The 16786-nt window shown below is 41.4% G+C and overlaps 1 protein-coding gene and 1 long non-coding RNA gene across 6 annotated transcripts in view; one reads left to right on the forward strand and one right to left on the reverse strand.

Annotated features, from left to right (window-relative positions):
• CAPRIN2 (caprin family member 2) overlaps positions 1–16786 on the reverse strand; it is a 263440-nt gene that overhangs the window by 95978 nt on the left and 150676 nt on the right. For all 5 annotated transcript variants that reach the window (XM_029600006.1, XM_029600005.1, XM_029600004.1 and 2 more), the window contains 3 exons: positions 14170–14301; positions 12385–12463; positions 3114–3160 (listed from right to left, as the gene is read on the reverse strand). In XM_029600006.1, the coding sequence (XP_029455866.1) occupies positions 3114–3160; positions 12385–12463; positions 14170–14301 (258 nt within the window). The remainder of the gene's footprint in view (positions 1–3113; positions 3161–12384; positions 12464–14169; positions 14302–16786) is intronic.
• Positions 14236–16786, forward strand: part of LOC115090638 — a 62131-nt gene continuing 59580 nt past the window's right edge. Inside the window, exon 1 of the long non-coding RNA XR_003856438.1 lies at positions 14236–14345. This is a non-coding gene — a long non-coding RNA (uncharacterized LOC115090638). The remainder of the gene's footprint in view (positions 14346–16786) is intronic.

A 16786-nucleotide genomic window follows, 5' to 3' on the forward strand; every position in this document is an offset into this window, starting at 1 on the left:
GCTAGAATAGCCTCACCCCTCACCTTTCAACCATGCTTGCAATCATTTGGCACTACTTCCACCTTTAATGTATGGAATACATCTGGTCTGGGCTTCCAAGATATTTTTAAATGTCCATGCATGATATAAAATCTTGACCATTACTGCTGCACCTAACATATGCATGAGTACAGATTATATGCATATTCATTATGGATTTCCTGAAAGCTTGATTCACTATAGGGTTTCCCAGGACAGGTTGAGAAGCCCTGCTCAGAATGCCCTAACATTCCTGTTTTGGAATGATCAGTCTTTGAAGGATACTAACCTAACCACACACTTGAATGACTGTAGGTTCCTCCCCATCCAGTTTAAAAGCTGCATTCTCTTAAGGTAAGTGCCAGCAGACTGGTTCCACTCTGGTTAAGATGAAGCCTTTCCTGCTTGAATAGGCTCCCCCCTTCCACAGAATGTTCCCCAGCTCCTAAAGTCTAAAACCCTCTTCCTTGCACCATCACCACATCCATGCATTGAGACTCGAGCTCAGCTTGCCTCTGGGATCGTGCATGTGACATGGAGAGAATTTAAGATTATCCCGAAGTTTCTGTATTTCAGTTTCCTACCTAGCAGCTTAAATGTAACTCCCCCTCCTGCACTTTCCTATGTCATTGGTACCCACATGTATCAACAGTTAGCTGCTTCCCAGCACTATCTAAAATCTTTAGGTGGCACATGAGGCCTGCTACCTTCACATTAGGCAGGCAAGTTACTAAGCAATCCTCACACCCACTATGAGGCCATTCTCTGTCCAGCTTGACTAGTGCCAGCAGGGTAGGGGAGAGAGGCTGTATGAACAAGGACATAAGTTGTGATAGAGATAGTGGAGTTATGTGAAATAGGGTGCACGACATACTAGGGAAGGGTGATTTAGGGGGAGCAGAACTGGACTTGAGACTTCTTCCTTGATACTCAATCCCCCAATCTAGCATAGTAAATGACAGCCGAGACTTGGGCAGACTGGATGGACTACAGTTTATGGTATTAACTGCCACTGAGGTTACTAATCTTCATTGCCATCTTTAGCCATTAGGGGATCCCCTGTTTATGACAAGCTCTTTAAAAAAAAAAGTTTGTATACCATCATTCATAGTTACATCACAATGGTGTACAGGTATGTTTATATCAGTAGGATATTCACATACTCAGATATACAATTAAATAATCTTAACATCTAAAAAACAAATCAAATATAAAACAAGTCTTATTAAAATAATTCTAAGAGTTAGCAGCAAAACATTTGTTTAACATCTAAAAAAAATACAATCACATTGAATAAACTTAAATCGTATTAATTATTCTGTGGGTTGGCAGCAAAAGCTCGCTCGAAGAGCCACGTCTTCAGTCCCTTTTTAAAAATCTTAAAATTTGACTGTTGTCTTTACTAATGCTTCCTTGAGGGCATTTCCCTTTCTGTGTAGAAATTTCCTGATATTTCCTGAGTCTGCCACCTTGGAGTTTCATACTATGACCCTTAGTTCTATAGCTTTTCCATCAGAAGAGATGTGATTGTGCTTTACCCTTCAGCTATTTGAAAGTCTAGTATACAATCTTCCCTATCCTCCACTTCTTGCTGGAGATCTTCCATTTCTCAGAGTTCCTCTTGATTCCCAGATCCCTTCCTCTCCTTCCATATCAAAGATAATTTTGGTTCTTTTAGAAGAGAAGGTAACTAGATACAAGTGTCAAATGTCTAAAAAGTACACAAATATGCAAAATTATGCAAGTTTGCCATAAGTGCTATTGAGCCTTGAAAAATCTGCTACAGGAAACTAGGGACTTTGCCAAGGACAGATCCTTTCAGTATCTTAGCCAAAGCTCCAAGGAACACCCCAGCGATCACTTTCTTCAGAATGGACTTGTTACCTCTGCATCCTGTCACTCAACTAGTTCCTCACCCAGTTTACTGCTATCCTGCCTACTCACTACTTATCCTACAAAATATCAAGCAGCCTTGAAATCTAAATAAGCATCTCCCTGATCCTTCACTTGTCACCCAAAAGCTCAAGTATTCCAGCAAGAAAATCCCCTTTGTGAAAGCATGTTTTTAATCCTACACTCCACTTGTTTCAGGGTGCTGTAGTTTTAGTACTATTTCCCTAGTCTAATATGGACAATGGGAAAAACATTCAGTGGGTGCCCATCTCCTCCATCCCCATTTGTGTAAAGACTACATCTGCTCCTCCAGTCCCCTCAGAACCACCCTGTCCAAGGGGAGGATAAATAGAGCCATGAAGGATGTCTATGCACATATTAAAATCGACCCCAGTCAAGGCCTTTTAGATGTTCCCTCCAAGTTTGCATGCTTCAATGAAACCCGAGAGCACCTCACTTTGGAACTCCCTCCCATGTGTTGTATGCATCAATTCTAAAATATTCAAAGGATTTAAAGAGTCACCTTTTCAAGTTTGCATCTGACATGCAGGTGGCTCAGATTTGACCTCTTTCAATAAGTGATTGAAAGTCTCCTTCAGGCTTTGATGTTATGTAACCTTTGCAGGGCTATTGCAGCTTATTTGACATACTGTATTTCATTTTTATTGTATAAGTGTTGATTTTATTATGAGAGTCTTATGTACCCTGCTCCAAACTATGGAAGATAGTTATAAATTTTAAATAAAATTGAGCTAATTTAGTACCCTAAGATACATATCATTAGGTCCCATGGTCACCCAGATGTATCCATCTGACTAATTACTAAAAAACTAGATTTAAGTGGCTTGCCAGGGCAGTATTAAAGTCACTATCACTCATCTGCTAAATGTGCACATCTTATTCCCAGCAAGAGCAGCTTTTTCATCTCATCTATACCCTTAGAATACATTTGTCACAAGTAGGGCAATTTGGATACAGGCTTGCAGGGCCAGCATGCACAACATAGCTAAAACTACTCAACTACTTCGCACCTGCATTGAAGCAGCACAAAGCATACACTGGAAAATATATGCATCCCTTGCAGTATACAGCAAGAATAATGGGTAGACCAGCCAACCAGTCTCTCCTGTTGCTTATGTTACTACAAAGATTAGCATTCCATATTGGTTACACAGAGATCCGCTGAGATCACACAAATTTACCTGTACAGGCTGTGGGAGATAATCAGTTGAGTTTGACTCAGCTTGTTCTTGAAACAAAAACAGAAAGCCACAATCAGTTTTAATTAGTTTATAAAGTTTATGATAATACAATTTTTACTTTTTGGACTTTAAGACACCTAGTGTATAGATTGCACTTTTTAACTACCTCAAATTTCTAAACTATTTAAAAAAACTTTAGGCAAAGATATGGGTTTGACATAACATTTATGTATATCTTGAAAACATTTAAGCACAGTTCAAACTAGTAAAAAATCTATACCACCAAGCTGCTTATATTCATGAGATTAATTTACATACATGGTTTAGGGAGGTTAGGCAGCTGGCAAAAAAAATCCCCAGTAGCTACTCATTCTAGGACAAACTGAACAGATTTTAGAAATCAGTCATCTTTTTATGCATGACATATCTAAAAATACAGGGTAGTAAAAATCAGTGACCTCTGATAACCAGGTCTCTAAGTGGAGAATGTCTGCAGAAGTATACTTCTGCAAAACAGACTGCCCTTGACAATTACATTGCTGCAACATTTTGTTCAAACCACATGGTAGGTTTTGCATTATATGGTCACACTTGAGTAATAATTCTTTAGGTGTTTTTATATACTTTTCCAAGGAAGATCACAACAGTTTACAAAATCTGTATTCAAATTATATATGTCTACATTTGCTTTGTTTTACGTAACAGCAAATTCTAGTCATTAATCAAATAAATTCTGATATCACCATAGCTGCTATATAATCATGTTCATACAATATCTGGATAATAGTAAAAACAAGTTCTACTTCAACTCGACATGATAGTAAATACAAGTTATAATTCTACTCACAATACACTTTAAATCATTCATTAGTTTGTTCTGCTACCATTCTCTCTGGTACTGACTTTGCTGCATATAGGTATTTTACATTAAACTGTATGCATTTCTAAAGAGCCATGTTTTCCGTTTGCACTTGAAATTGTTTTCTGATATTGACCTGGAGTGAGTTCTACAATTTTGGGCCTGCTATGGAAAGCGTTTGGTCTTGTTTTTGTTCAGTGTATGATCTGAGTGGATGGTTACTTTAGAAGTCCTTTGTTTGGGGATCTTAGGTGTGTCTGAAATGTGTAGAGTTGAATTGTCACTCCTGATAAACATGGATTAATATTGTTGATTATATCAAAAGTTAGATACTTTATAATAAATTCTGTACAGGTAGCCAGTGCAGAGCAATCAGTGAGGGGATGTGTGTGAATTTCCTTGTCCCTAATAAGAGTCTTGCAGAGGCATTTTGAAGTGACTGTAGTGGTTTTAGTAGACTTGAGGGCTAGGCCTAGTAAAAGGGAGTTGCAGTAGTCTAGGTTTGAAAATGTGATTTTAAGACAGTGCAGAAGTCCTGTATTGTTAACACTGGTTTCAGTCAATGTAGTATCCTGTTTTGATTAGTTAAAGCAGGGTGAGCTTGTCTCACACTGCGAAAATAACGGGCGGCAAGAGAGCGAGGCCCTAGTGAGGAAGAAAAACAAAGGGGAGGAATTAGAAAGGAAGGGGGAGGGGGCTAGGTAGGGAGCCAATAGGGTACAGGAATTTTAAAGGCGGACCAGGGATTGGACGAGGAAAGTGAGTCAGTGGGAGCAGATGTTACTGAGCCTCAGTTGCCAGGGAAACGGCCGAGGCAGCAGGCAAGAAGCTTTTCTGTGGAGATTCAGTAGGTTTAAAAAAAAAAACCAGCTGACTTAATTATTTATTCAGAAATAACTTAAGTCACCTAATAGATTAGATCAGGCAGGATATCCTTACTCCTGGTGGGAATTGTATCAGAGTGAGGTGGGTTTCCCTCCCCCGTGTTCCTCTATCATGTCTAGGAGAGCGAGGGAGCATGGTGGCGTCCCGCTGCGTGGGCAGGAGTTTAGCAGGGAGGAGGCAGTTACCCCCTCCGCATCGCATGTCCTGCTTGCTGCTTCGGCTACTCCTGGCCAGCCCGCGCGCCGGGGAGGGGCGGGACAGAGGGCAGTTAATTTGGCTTGCGCTAGTGATGCTGCTCAGCCGGCGCCCCAGCACACCGCGTTACCCCCGCCCACTGTATCAGAGTCACAGACGATTATGGCGGCAGATTCGGGGGACAGCGGCTCAGAGTCTGCAGATGTGGAAATTCGACAGACTTAGAGGACCCGGGATGGGCACCCCCCTCCGAAGCAGCGGATGCTATTTCCCTTAATGTATCTGCCCTGGAATTTAGTTTCCTGTCTGATGGGGCCCCCCTGTTAGGATAGATTCGCGGGTGCAGGAGGTCGAGGGGGCACTGTGCCTCTCCTGCCAGGAGAGGCGAGGTTTGTAAGGGGAAGGGGTACAGAAAATCGGTGCAGCGCAGCAATAGTTCCAGACGAAAGGCAAGGCAGTTGTCTGCGCCAGCGGGGAGAGGCGCTTGTTAGGTTGATGGGTGAGGTAGGAAAAGGGAAGCCGGGGCAGGTTGTTGCACAAGGTGGTTTGTGTAAGAAGGGTAGGAGGGACGTAACAGGCACAGGTCGGGGAATTCTTAGTTCACGGGATTCAGGTCTAGTAGTGCAGCCCCCCCCCCCACCACCACCACAGGTGGGAAGGGGGCAAGTTAGTGCCAACAAGTAGGGCAGCAATTATGAGTCAGAGAAGCCAAAGAGCTTACTAAGGGGAGACAGGAGACGTTTAGGGCAGAGTTTGGTGAAGGGAGGGTGGGGAACTGGATACAGAATATGGGTAAGAGGGATATTGGTAACTTGGGCGCCTACGAGAGTTTTGATGGATGGCCAGAAGGGAGGAGGGAGTTTATGACCAGTGGGATGTGCCCAGGGCAGGCCCGGCCGGGCTCGCAGAGAATGGCATGAAAGGGGGGGGTTACAGGAAAGGAGTTTAGGTGTGCAGAGGATCAGAGGGTTTCAATGTGCTTTGGAAAGGGTACAGAAGGGCTGGGGAGGTTTCATTTCTTCCAGAGGCAGCGGAGGAAGCCAGGCCGGGGAATTCAAGACAAGAAGCCAGGAGAGAGAGGGAGTTCGTGCGTGAGGAGCCAGGTTGTGATTGCAGCAGCGCCAGGATAGGAGGATGGCTCGCCAGGCTAGATGAAAGCAGTCATGAGAGGGATGTGCATGCAGGCACAGGTGAGAAAGAAAAGGAGGGGAAGCTTAAGAAGGGGAAGTCGAAAAGGAAAAGGGAGGTGTCATCTAGTTAGTCGTCCAGTTCATCTGACTCATCTGAGGACTCCTCTGAAGCGAGTCCCAAATACAAGGAGGTTTTAGGCGTAGGGCCGCAGCATGGGGAGGGTAACTCAGCGAGTGCAACTTTAGCGGAATTATGGGAAGGAGTACAGAGAAAACTCCATAGGTGCATACGTAAGAGAAAGTATGTGAATATTTTTAGGCTATTGGAAGGGAGGAGAGGAGCTAATAAGGGTAAGAAGGATAGGAAGAAGGCGGCAGGTGGTCTGAAAGTAAGGAAGAACATAGTGAATTGGGTGAGGGGTTTTTTACGCTTGGCTAGCGTGGTAGGGCATTATGATGCATCGCAATACGGAGTATTGCTGTCTTACGCGGACAGCATACTGGGCGCGTTCCGGGATTATGAGGGTTGGGCATGGCTCAACTACAATCAAAAATTCCGGGACAAAATGGAGGGTAGTAGAGGCATGTCTTGGGGGTTCACAGGATATTAACTTGTGGCTAACCCAAATGACTTATAAGGGGTCGAAGGGTTCAAAGGTGGTGGGACAAGGGAGAAGTAGTTTTGGAGGAGGGGTTGGGTCAGGAGGGAATAGCGGGATGGGAAGTTCCTTTCGTGTGGGAGGACAGGATAGTAAAGTCAGTTCCGGGAACAAAGCGACAGGAGGAGGGAATGATGTGCGTTGGTGGTTTAACAAAGCTGCCTGCTTATTCCCCGACTGCAAGTTCAGACACGCATATTCCACTTGCGGAGGAGCTCATTCAGCTGTCAGATGTGCGAAGGGAGCTAGCGGAGCACAGGGTGGGGGAAGTAAAGCTTAAGGATTTGAGTTGCAAAGCTGACTCCCCGGTTTCCTTACATGCAATGATATTCCCCTGGTTAGGGCAATATCCGGATAGGAGGGTTGCTAGTTTTTTTTATACAAAGGGTTCAGTGAAGGTTTTGTTATTCCATATGTGGGACCGGGTAAAGGGACAGGGGGTAAGAATGCAAGGTTGGCAAGCACACATGCAGCTGTGGCTAGGGAGAAAATTAGAGCAGAAGTTAACTTGGGATGGGTGGCAGGGCAGTTTGAATTGCAGCCATATGTAAATATGCATTTGTCTCCAGCTGCAGTGATTCCAAAAAAGGAGCAGGGTAAGTTTCATATGATTTTAAACTTATCATACCCTAAGGGAAAGTAAGCGAATGATTATATACCTAGAGAGTTTTGTTCCGTGCGTTATGCTTCCTTTGACGAGGCAGTTAGTTTAAACAAGCAGGAAAAGGGGCTCTATTGGCAAAATTAGACATTGAATCTGCCTTCAGGTTAATGCCTATTCATCCGAGTTGTTTTTCTTTGCTGGGATTCTGTTTTGAGGGTCAGTATATGGATACGTGTTTACTGATGGGTTGCACGGTGTCATGTGCTTTGACACTTTCAGCACATTTTTGCAGTGGGTGGTTGAGCAAAGTACGGGATGTAGTATGCATTACCTTGATTTTTTGTTTGTGGGTCCAGCTAAAACAAATTTATGTCAAAGACAGTTGGAAGGGTTTTTGCAGGTAGCATCAGCACTGGGAGTACCAGTAGTGACCAATAAAACGGAGGGCCTGGTATCTAGGCTCAAATTTTTGGGGATCAAGAGATTCGGTAGCCTTGGAGTCGCGATTGCCAAAGTGCTGAGATTAAAAGGTTTGGTACAGAGTATACGAAGGGCTTCTAAGGTCACGTTAAGGCAAATGCAGACGTTAATCGGTGCATTGAATTTTGCGTGCAGGGTAATTCCTATGGGAAGGGCGTTTATCAGGAGGTTATCGAACACCACGGTGGGGGTGCGGGCCAGTCATATCAGAGTGACCCGTAGGGTAAAAGATGAGTTGGGGGTGTGGGAGGTTCTCTTGGAATATTTTAATGGGGTATGCATTATGCAGAGCGCAGAAGTATCAAATTGTGATATGGAGCTTTTCACTGATGCAGTGGGGGGGGTATGGGTTTGGAGCTTATTTTCAAGAATGGAAGGGGGAAGGGTTGCTTAGGAATATTAATTTCTTGGAGCTATTCCCGATAGTGGTAGCCTTGAGTATATGGGGAAGGCAGTTAAATAGATGAGTTTTGTTTTGGTGTGATAATTTGAGAATAGTTCAAGTAATTAACAGGCAGTCAGCAGAGTGTCCTAGAGTATCAGTGGAAGGCTGGACCAGGGAGAGAGGGTGCACTCCGGATAGGAGGCTTCCCATCCGGTATGAGGACCTTATAGTACTAGTGGGGTGTTTACAGGAGGTATGCTGGTCACGTTATGAGGTGTTGCTGTTCCGGACATCTTTTGTGCTAGCATTTTTCGGGGCAATGAGAGTGAGGAGTTAGTGGCAACTTCAAAAGTAAACACAGCGGGGACAGGAATAATGTTAAAGAATGTGGGGGTTTGCAACACGGCGGTGACAATTTGCATTCACCATTCCAAGGTAGATCAACAGGGTAAGGGGCAATTTGTGACTAGTGCCAGCGGTAGTAGGTTGGTGTGTCCAGTACGCAATACTCAGCATTTTATGGAGGTGAGACCTAGAGTAGGGGGTTCATTTTTAGTGCATCAGGATGGATCGCCATTGACTATCAGTTTGTGCAGGTGCTGAAAAGAGTCTTGGGATGGAATTCGTAGTGTTATACCTCACATTTGTTCAGGATCGGTGCGGCGACATCAGCGGCTGAGAGTGGTTGCCCTAGTGAGGCAATACAATCCATAGGGCGGTGGAAGTCGAAAGGTTTTTTGTCTTATGTGAGACAGGGCTTGTAATAAAAAAAAGTACAAGGGGGGAGGGGAGGTATCAGAGAGAAGTATTAAGTTATGTCTCTTTTGCAGAATGGAGTGTACGTCGGGGGTGCAAGAATGTGCCTGGGTTGTGGGCCATTCTTTTGTGCATTGGGCGCAGCAGAGAGCAGTAAAGAGGCCTTATGGACCACATCTCGAGTTGGAAGCGCTGAACTGGAACATTAAATTTGAGTCGTTGTGGGATGAATTGTTATCCTTTCTGCAAAAAATGTATGATTGAACATCAAAAGCCAAATATTTTGTTAATACACTTGGGGGGAAATGATATTGAGAGTGGTCGTGCAAGGAAATGGTGTTTAAAATCAGGAAGGATTTAGACACCATTTTGAACGGGTTGCCTAACACTGTTGGGGTGGTCTGACAATTGTGAGGTTTAAATTTTTGGAGTCACCACTCTGGTACAAAGGAGTCAGAAAACTGAATAAACAAATAGGGAAGTGGTTGGTGAGACAGGATGGGTTTTGGGTGAGGCATGAGTGGTCTTGGGAGGTGATTCCAGGTTTAGGTCAGATGGTGTCCATTTGTCTGATGTTGGAATTGATCTATTCAATAATGTATTGCAGGAGGGTCTGGAGCATGCTATTACCAGAAATAGGGGCTGCGGGGGGGGGGGGGGGAACAATGACAACGCGGCATTGTCATTGTTCTATGGCGATAAACCAGAGCCCAAATGTTGTTGATTTATTGTATTGTTAAAAGGTATGCAAAAGGGGGGGGAGAATCTTGTGCAGCGTGGGGGGGCTGCTGCACGAGATGGCGGAGCTCTACCACTGGGATGAGGTGGGGGGCAGTTTAAGAATGATGTTACAAGGGGGGGGTCATGTCTTAGCTTTGTTATAAAGTTATGGGGCTCGGGTCTGGTGTAAATAAACTGCGGCCTTTGACCAAATAAAGATGTTTGTCGTTTTTCAGTGAAGCAAGGAAAAGGGGGAATGTGTTTGGGGGGTAAAAGGAAAGCGATTCTTGCCTCTCCCAGTTAGTTGCTTATATGCTTTTACATAGTGAAGTTCTTGATCTGAATTCCTAGATCTCATACTTGGTCTGAGGGGTGATATTTGTTTAAAAGCTTTTCTATAATGTCATTAAGATCGATACAGTCACAATGGTTTACAGTAAGGCACATGTTGCTAAATGTTAATATATCAAACAGGTGCCATAAAGGTTTGGTAACAGTTTTATAATAAATATTTGGCAAATGTGATAAATCATGTCCAATTTTATCTGTATCAGTTTTAAATACAAGAATAGTTTTATAATTGAACCTTATCCTTTAGTGGTGAGAAAACTAAAAATAAAATACACATATTGAATATGGTGATGTGTGTGGATGTTTTACTGTCTGCACCCTACACTTCCGTGTAACACTGATCAAAGTTGGTAGCTGTTATAGTGGTTTAAGTCTTCTGAGAATCATTAGCTTGGCGTATCCTTCCTTTACTTTTAAAGATATATGTTTCAAGCTTAGTTCTGTGTCTATCACTCAGGTTCCATACTTTCTCTGCTAATTCTATTTTTTGGTTGTTTGAGTGTGATTGGGTTTTGAATGATCTCCATATTTTTATGTTCTAAACGTAGGAATTCTGTTTTTTTCTATATTAATAACTAATTCCATTTGGTTTAGTAGTTTGATTATATCTTAGTAATTCCTAAGTCTAGGGTTGGCAGTTTGATAATCATGTTCTCTCCTTAACCACAATTTTTTTGTGTTAGTTTTAATTGAGAGTTTGCTACATCCCTTTCGACAAAACATTTGAAAAAGCTACATAGTTTGTCAAGATACATGAAGGACATACAAATTTAGTCACACCACTTTTGAAACGTTTTAAGCAAGGCGAGGGAAAAGTCAGTTTAAAAAGGCTAGATTTTTTAAATCAGTTAAAATTCTGAATGTTTTGAATTCCAGAGAATGAATAATCAAACAAATATTCTATTAATGTGTTTGATGATAGCAGTATATCACAAGGGTGAGCAAACTGAACTGCATGCACCCTTCCCCCTTCCCAGACATACAATTGGTTGGGGCCTCCCAAGTTTATATACATGGTTTCCAGGATGCCTGGCATCAAATTCTCTTGCCAATCTGCTCTTGAACCATTTGTCAAGACAGCAGGTTGCCATACCAACCAATGACTCAAAGCTCCCATTTTGTTTCTCTTCAAATTGCTGACAGGAGTAATCACACCCCCCAGACACAGATAGGGGCAGAAATCCACCACACCCAGACAAGCAGGCAGACCATACTACACACAAATAGTAAAACATTTTAAAAAAGCTTTTAAGTGCCAGCCAGTGTTTAAGCAGCTGGAAAAGACATTCCACCCTGCCCAATTTTTTGGGTATGTTATTTTTAATTGTTTATTTTTCTGCCTTTTTCTTCTTTTAAATTGCTCATCTCATGTTTTGTTAATCTTTCACACTTGTTGCCTTTAATTTAATTTAAAACTTTTCTATATTGTCGTATAGTAGAGCACCATCACAATGGTTTACAGTTAGGCACAAATGTGGTTTCTCAATTATCCATAGGGTGCCATTATTATATGGTTACATAGTTCAATAATATACTCTAAATGGGGAATGGGTATGGTTACCATTTACGATTAACTGTCTAAATACTTAATTGTGAGAAAATAAAAAATAAGCAATTCTGCTTTTTCTTGGTGACTTCCTGCTTTGTGTATGTGTTATTCCACTACTTCACTATAAAATGCTTTTTTGAAGAGCCATGTTTTTAAGCCTTTTGAAAAGTTTTAATTCCTTCATTGGTCTTAATTCTTCCTTTCCCCATCCTTCACCTCCCTCTAGCCTCTGCCCATCCTCCCTCACTTTTCCTTTGTGTGGACATCTGAAAAATGGTTTTAACAGCATGTACCAACCTTCTAAAAATGAAATCTACATCTTACTTGAGTATATGTATCCAGGCTGCATTAAATTGAAACATGAGGTTTTGCTAGAAAATGGGGAGATTTCTCTAGCAATTTAAATTTTAAATTAAATCAAGTTCACCTTGCTTTAAAGGAGTTATCAGGAGGGTCAATGATTTTATTTATGCGCTCTTAGGCAACTATGCCATTCATCATTGATTTTTTTTTTTTAAAGACCAGTTTACAGTTGACTGGTCCAAAGGTTTTGTCCCAAATGTTTTGAGAATCCTGAGGACTAAATTCCCTAGTTTTTCTTCAAATATACATAGCATTAGCAACAGTAGTTTGTTAAAACCTTAAACTTTTGTACAAAATCCACCTTCTGAAAAGCATACTAGAAGATCAAAACCTACCCAGCGAAGTGCTTGTGAAAGGCTGATTTGATGCAGGCACGGCACTGTGTGAAGCAAGGTCATAATCCAGAACAGACTCCTTGAAAAGAAGGTTTTGCACAAAAAGTTAAGTCATGACTTAAAGACTGAATTTAGCATTGATGCAAAAAAAGAGGCAAGATATGGGTCATTTAAAAAAAAGCAGGCACTTCATGAATAGAGTTGCTCATCTATGGAAGACTGAAGTGAAAGTTACCCATCATTCAGAATCTGGCACCACTTAAGCTATAAACAAGATGGAGTATCAAGGTGTATATAATTCCAAGTCCTAATTACATTTAATGTTCATGGATTAGATATTCCAGGGGTAACTACATATTATAAAAGTGACATTATAACCAGGACAAACCTAACTATGCAAATGTGCAGCCTAGGAGCCCAAAAAACTTTGAAGCTAGAAACAGAATTGTAACATCAATATAATTGTACCTGAGAAAGTGCCAGGTCACAGAATGAACATCCACCTTACTCAAATCCATGCGAACTAGAGATCCTTAGTTTACAATACAAAGACTGTATGGATAAATGCCCAAGCTTGCCACCTGAATTTTTCCATATTTATTTTTATTTTGGTGCCAGTGAAGTGTAAGAATGCCTCAAGCTGCCTAGTCTATAAATTTTAAGTTTTGTAGAACCTGTTTTAAAAGTAACATTAAAGCCTTCCAAGTTCTGGCCTTTTAGTTTCTCCTTAATCTTTGGGTTTCCTGTACAATTACAATCAGCCATGAGTAGCCATAAACTTTCAGGAGAGGAATAGATGTCTAAGAATCAGAAAAGTTACAGAAATCAATCATTAAAATCCAAGTAGGATGAATGTTCACCCCCCTTACCCCATCCCGATAAGCATGAACCAGCCTTTACCAGTTTGCAACCACCTAGTGTTCCCTCTTCTGTAGAGCCCAGCCATTGCAACCATCTCTCAACTCTGAAAGATGTTTATTTAGTGAAGGTATTCAACATGGTCTATTAAATTCCTAGACAAATTTAAAAAATATTTATGGTCTACCTGTAACAAGCCAGTTGAAGTTATGATAAAATACAACATTAATAAAACAAAATGCTAATAGCTGATAAAGGGTCACTTCTGTTTCAGCTACAGAAATTGTATTTGGTACAATGATCAACCAATTTGATATTTCAAAAAAACTAAGAAGTTTCCTTTTATAGGTTTAAGTGGCTGTTCGTAGGTACATTTATAATGGGAACCCCCCCCCCCCCCCGAAAAAAAAAAGCTACATAAAGCCATGGCATATAGAATAAGCCTTTCAGTAGTTCCAGAGACCCATCCACGTGTGCTCTTATTTGGAATGGGCTCTCTCCACACACCCCCATTCCTCCTAAGAGCACACTGAACAGGTCTTTGGAACTACTGAAAGGTTCTCTCTACACCATGGCTTTTTATGCAGCTTTTCCAAGACTTTAGCACAATTGCCTTCATCTGAATCCTTGTGAATGTAGGCAGATAATGGGGTAGATTGGTATTGAGCCCATTGTTTTAGGTATGGGGCATTGGACCACTGTGTATGATCAGTATGCAGATTGGAAAGCATATGTATGTCATGGGAGTTTGTTTTAGGTAAATTTTTGTGTGGCTGGCAGGATAGATTTTGCTATAAATAGCTACCAGTAGCTTTTATTTGGCTAGACAAATTGTGTTAATGCTTATTTACTTTTTGGATTTAGATTTAGTGGCCATTTGTTTTTGTATTGCACATGTAATTTTCGATTCTCATAATTGCTACATACTTGCATGAAGTTGTAGGTTCCTTGCATTTGAGCCATCAGATCCTGAAGTTTCTGTCTTCTTTGTATAGGGTCCTGGGGTAGAGTTGAAGTGGAGCAAAATTCTGCAGCTGGCTGATGCCCTGGCTTGGGTAACTGTTGAAAGAGGACAGAGCTATAAAACTATATTAAGTAAATAGGTACGTTTTCAAGCTAGTGAACTCCTGAAAAAAAATGGGTTACATTCACCTGAACCCAGTTTACCCATTCTTGAATGCTCATTTTGTTAGAATAAAAAACTTGACTGCTGATGTAGCAAGCAATTTTACATTCACAAAACAGTCAGCTTAGTGCCTTTGCATAGAAATACAAAAAAAACCCACTAAGTAGAAGAACTCTATCCACCGCAGGCCCTATACATTGGAATTCACTCCCACCAGACCTCACTCGAACAATAGACACCAACCTTCAAAAAAAAAAAAAAACTCAAAACTTGGCTGTTCAACCAAGCATTCTCTTAACCCACTCATATATATACACACAAGACATATGTATATAAATTTACTCTCCCTGCTCATTATTAGTTTTTATCCAAGTTAAATCACCCTGTTATATGTAAGACATTATAAACTAGTCTTTATATTGTCATTGTATTTGTTGAAATGTGAACCGAAGTGATTAGTAACTTTGTTACCTGAACTGCGGTATATAAAACTTAAATAAAGGGTATTAAGCATGCCCACCCAATACAGAGATGCACTGGCCAAACACTAGCGCTGGAAACTTTATGCCTGGTTCAGAGGTGATGTAATGTTTCCAGCATTGCTGTATGGTCACTAAATTTAAGTCTTCCCTGCTCTACTGCCACTTAAGTCCATATTTATCTGGCTAAGTCATGACAAACTGCACCAGAAGGCTGGATAAGTACTGACTTATCCAGTTAAGTGGCAAAGGATGTCAGAACTCTTCCAATAGCTTCCCTCATCCTCAAGTTAAACTGCATTCAACCCATGCTGTATGCTGTTTAAGTGGAAGAGTGTACATTTTAAGTCCTATGCATTAGCATAACATTAGCTGAATGCATTGGGAGTTAAACAGCTGTGTGTTAGGAAACTGTTCACTGAATTGCAAAGTTGTTGTAATGTTTGGAGGTCTGCATTGGCCTGGTGTCCTTGAGTCTTCATGCTATGCTTTGTCCCTTTATCAGTACCTGGATTTTTTTTTTGCTACTTTACTTCTCCTTCACGGTGCCTTAGGACATTCCTTAGGCTCTTCATGCCACGGCAGGTCTTGGAGTTTGATTTCTTCCCCTTGATGTCTACCCACAAGTTTCTTTAGAATGGATTAGAAAACTCCAATTTTGAAGCTCAAACTCGATTGCATTGCTTCCCCCATTCACTAATGGTAAATGAAACATTTTTCATTTGAAACTAGTGAAATGAATGGACATGACCTACAAAATGAACACAAGTCAAAACAAGTTTTGCCTCTGCACGGTCCAGTTTTTGGTGTTTGACTGGGGCAGGAGGTAGATTGGTCTACATTGTTTTGCAGATCTTGCAGAATTGGGTAACTGCCAGTTCAGCAAGTTTATTTATTATTTTTATATACCGACATTTCATATCAGTTTACATTCAGGTACTGTAGGTAGTTCTCTATCCCCAGAGGGCTTACAATTCTAAGTTTTTGTACCTGAGGCAATGGAGGGTAAAATGACTTGCCCAAGGTCACAAGGAGCGACAGCAGGACTCGAACCCTGGTCTCTGGAATCCATAGTATTCTGAAGACCTGTGTGGTTATCCTTGTCCCTATGGATACTGACTGATCACCTTACCAAATTTATCTATGAATTTAGAGTACAAGAGGTCTTCTGGCAGAGATGAATGTTCTGGTGAGTCAGGTAAGGGGGTCCAAAGGGGGCTTTGCATAGACCGTCTATGCCCAAGAGTGGCAGGACTAACCCATGACCCTGATGAAGACCAGGGTGATTGGGATGAGGCCCCTCTATCATCTGAAGTGAATACTTCCAGGGCCTACTCTAGATGTGTCCCAGCCTCCATTCTTGGCCTGGCTGAATTTCTCTGAAGAGAGCATGTGTAAGGATAATTATAGGCATGCTAGAGAGATTTCCAGAAGACTTTGGAACACGAATAGACAGCTACTGATCAGAAAAGACTCCATTGATTTAAGTATAAATCAATATATTGCATGTGATTTGAGTGCAGGGATGGTACAAAGGCATGAACCATTACCATTTCTTCCCTCATTCCTGAAATTTCCTGGCACCAATGTGCTAATAAAGAGTAGGGATGACCCCAAGGAACATTTGGTGTCCCTGGGATCAAAGGCCATGACATTTGGTATTTATCAACACCTGGGAAGATCAAATTCTAAACACTAGTATCCATACCAATGAGCTAATAACTTAAATTGATGTCCTTTACCAAATGGGAGATCAAATGACTGGTACTGAAATACCTTCCTGGTTAAAAGCACAAATTGAAGCATTAACTTGCAGAGGGGGATATAAAAAAAGACATAGCATTTGCTTATTTTAATTAGATAAGCTGAGGAGGAAGAGCAGATAGTGGTTCTTTTTTCCAGAGTCTCTGGGCCTGTCAAAAGTCCTCCAGATTTTCTA

Source organism: Rhinatrema bivittatum, chromosome 4 (assembly GCF_901001135.1).
Source record: "Rhinatrema bivittatum chromosome 4, aRhiBiv1.1, whole genome shotgun sequence".
Taxonomy (NCBI): Eukaryota; Metazoa; Chordata; class Amphibia; order Gymnophiona; family Rhinatrematidae; genus Rhinatrema; species Rhinatrema bivittatum.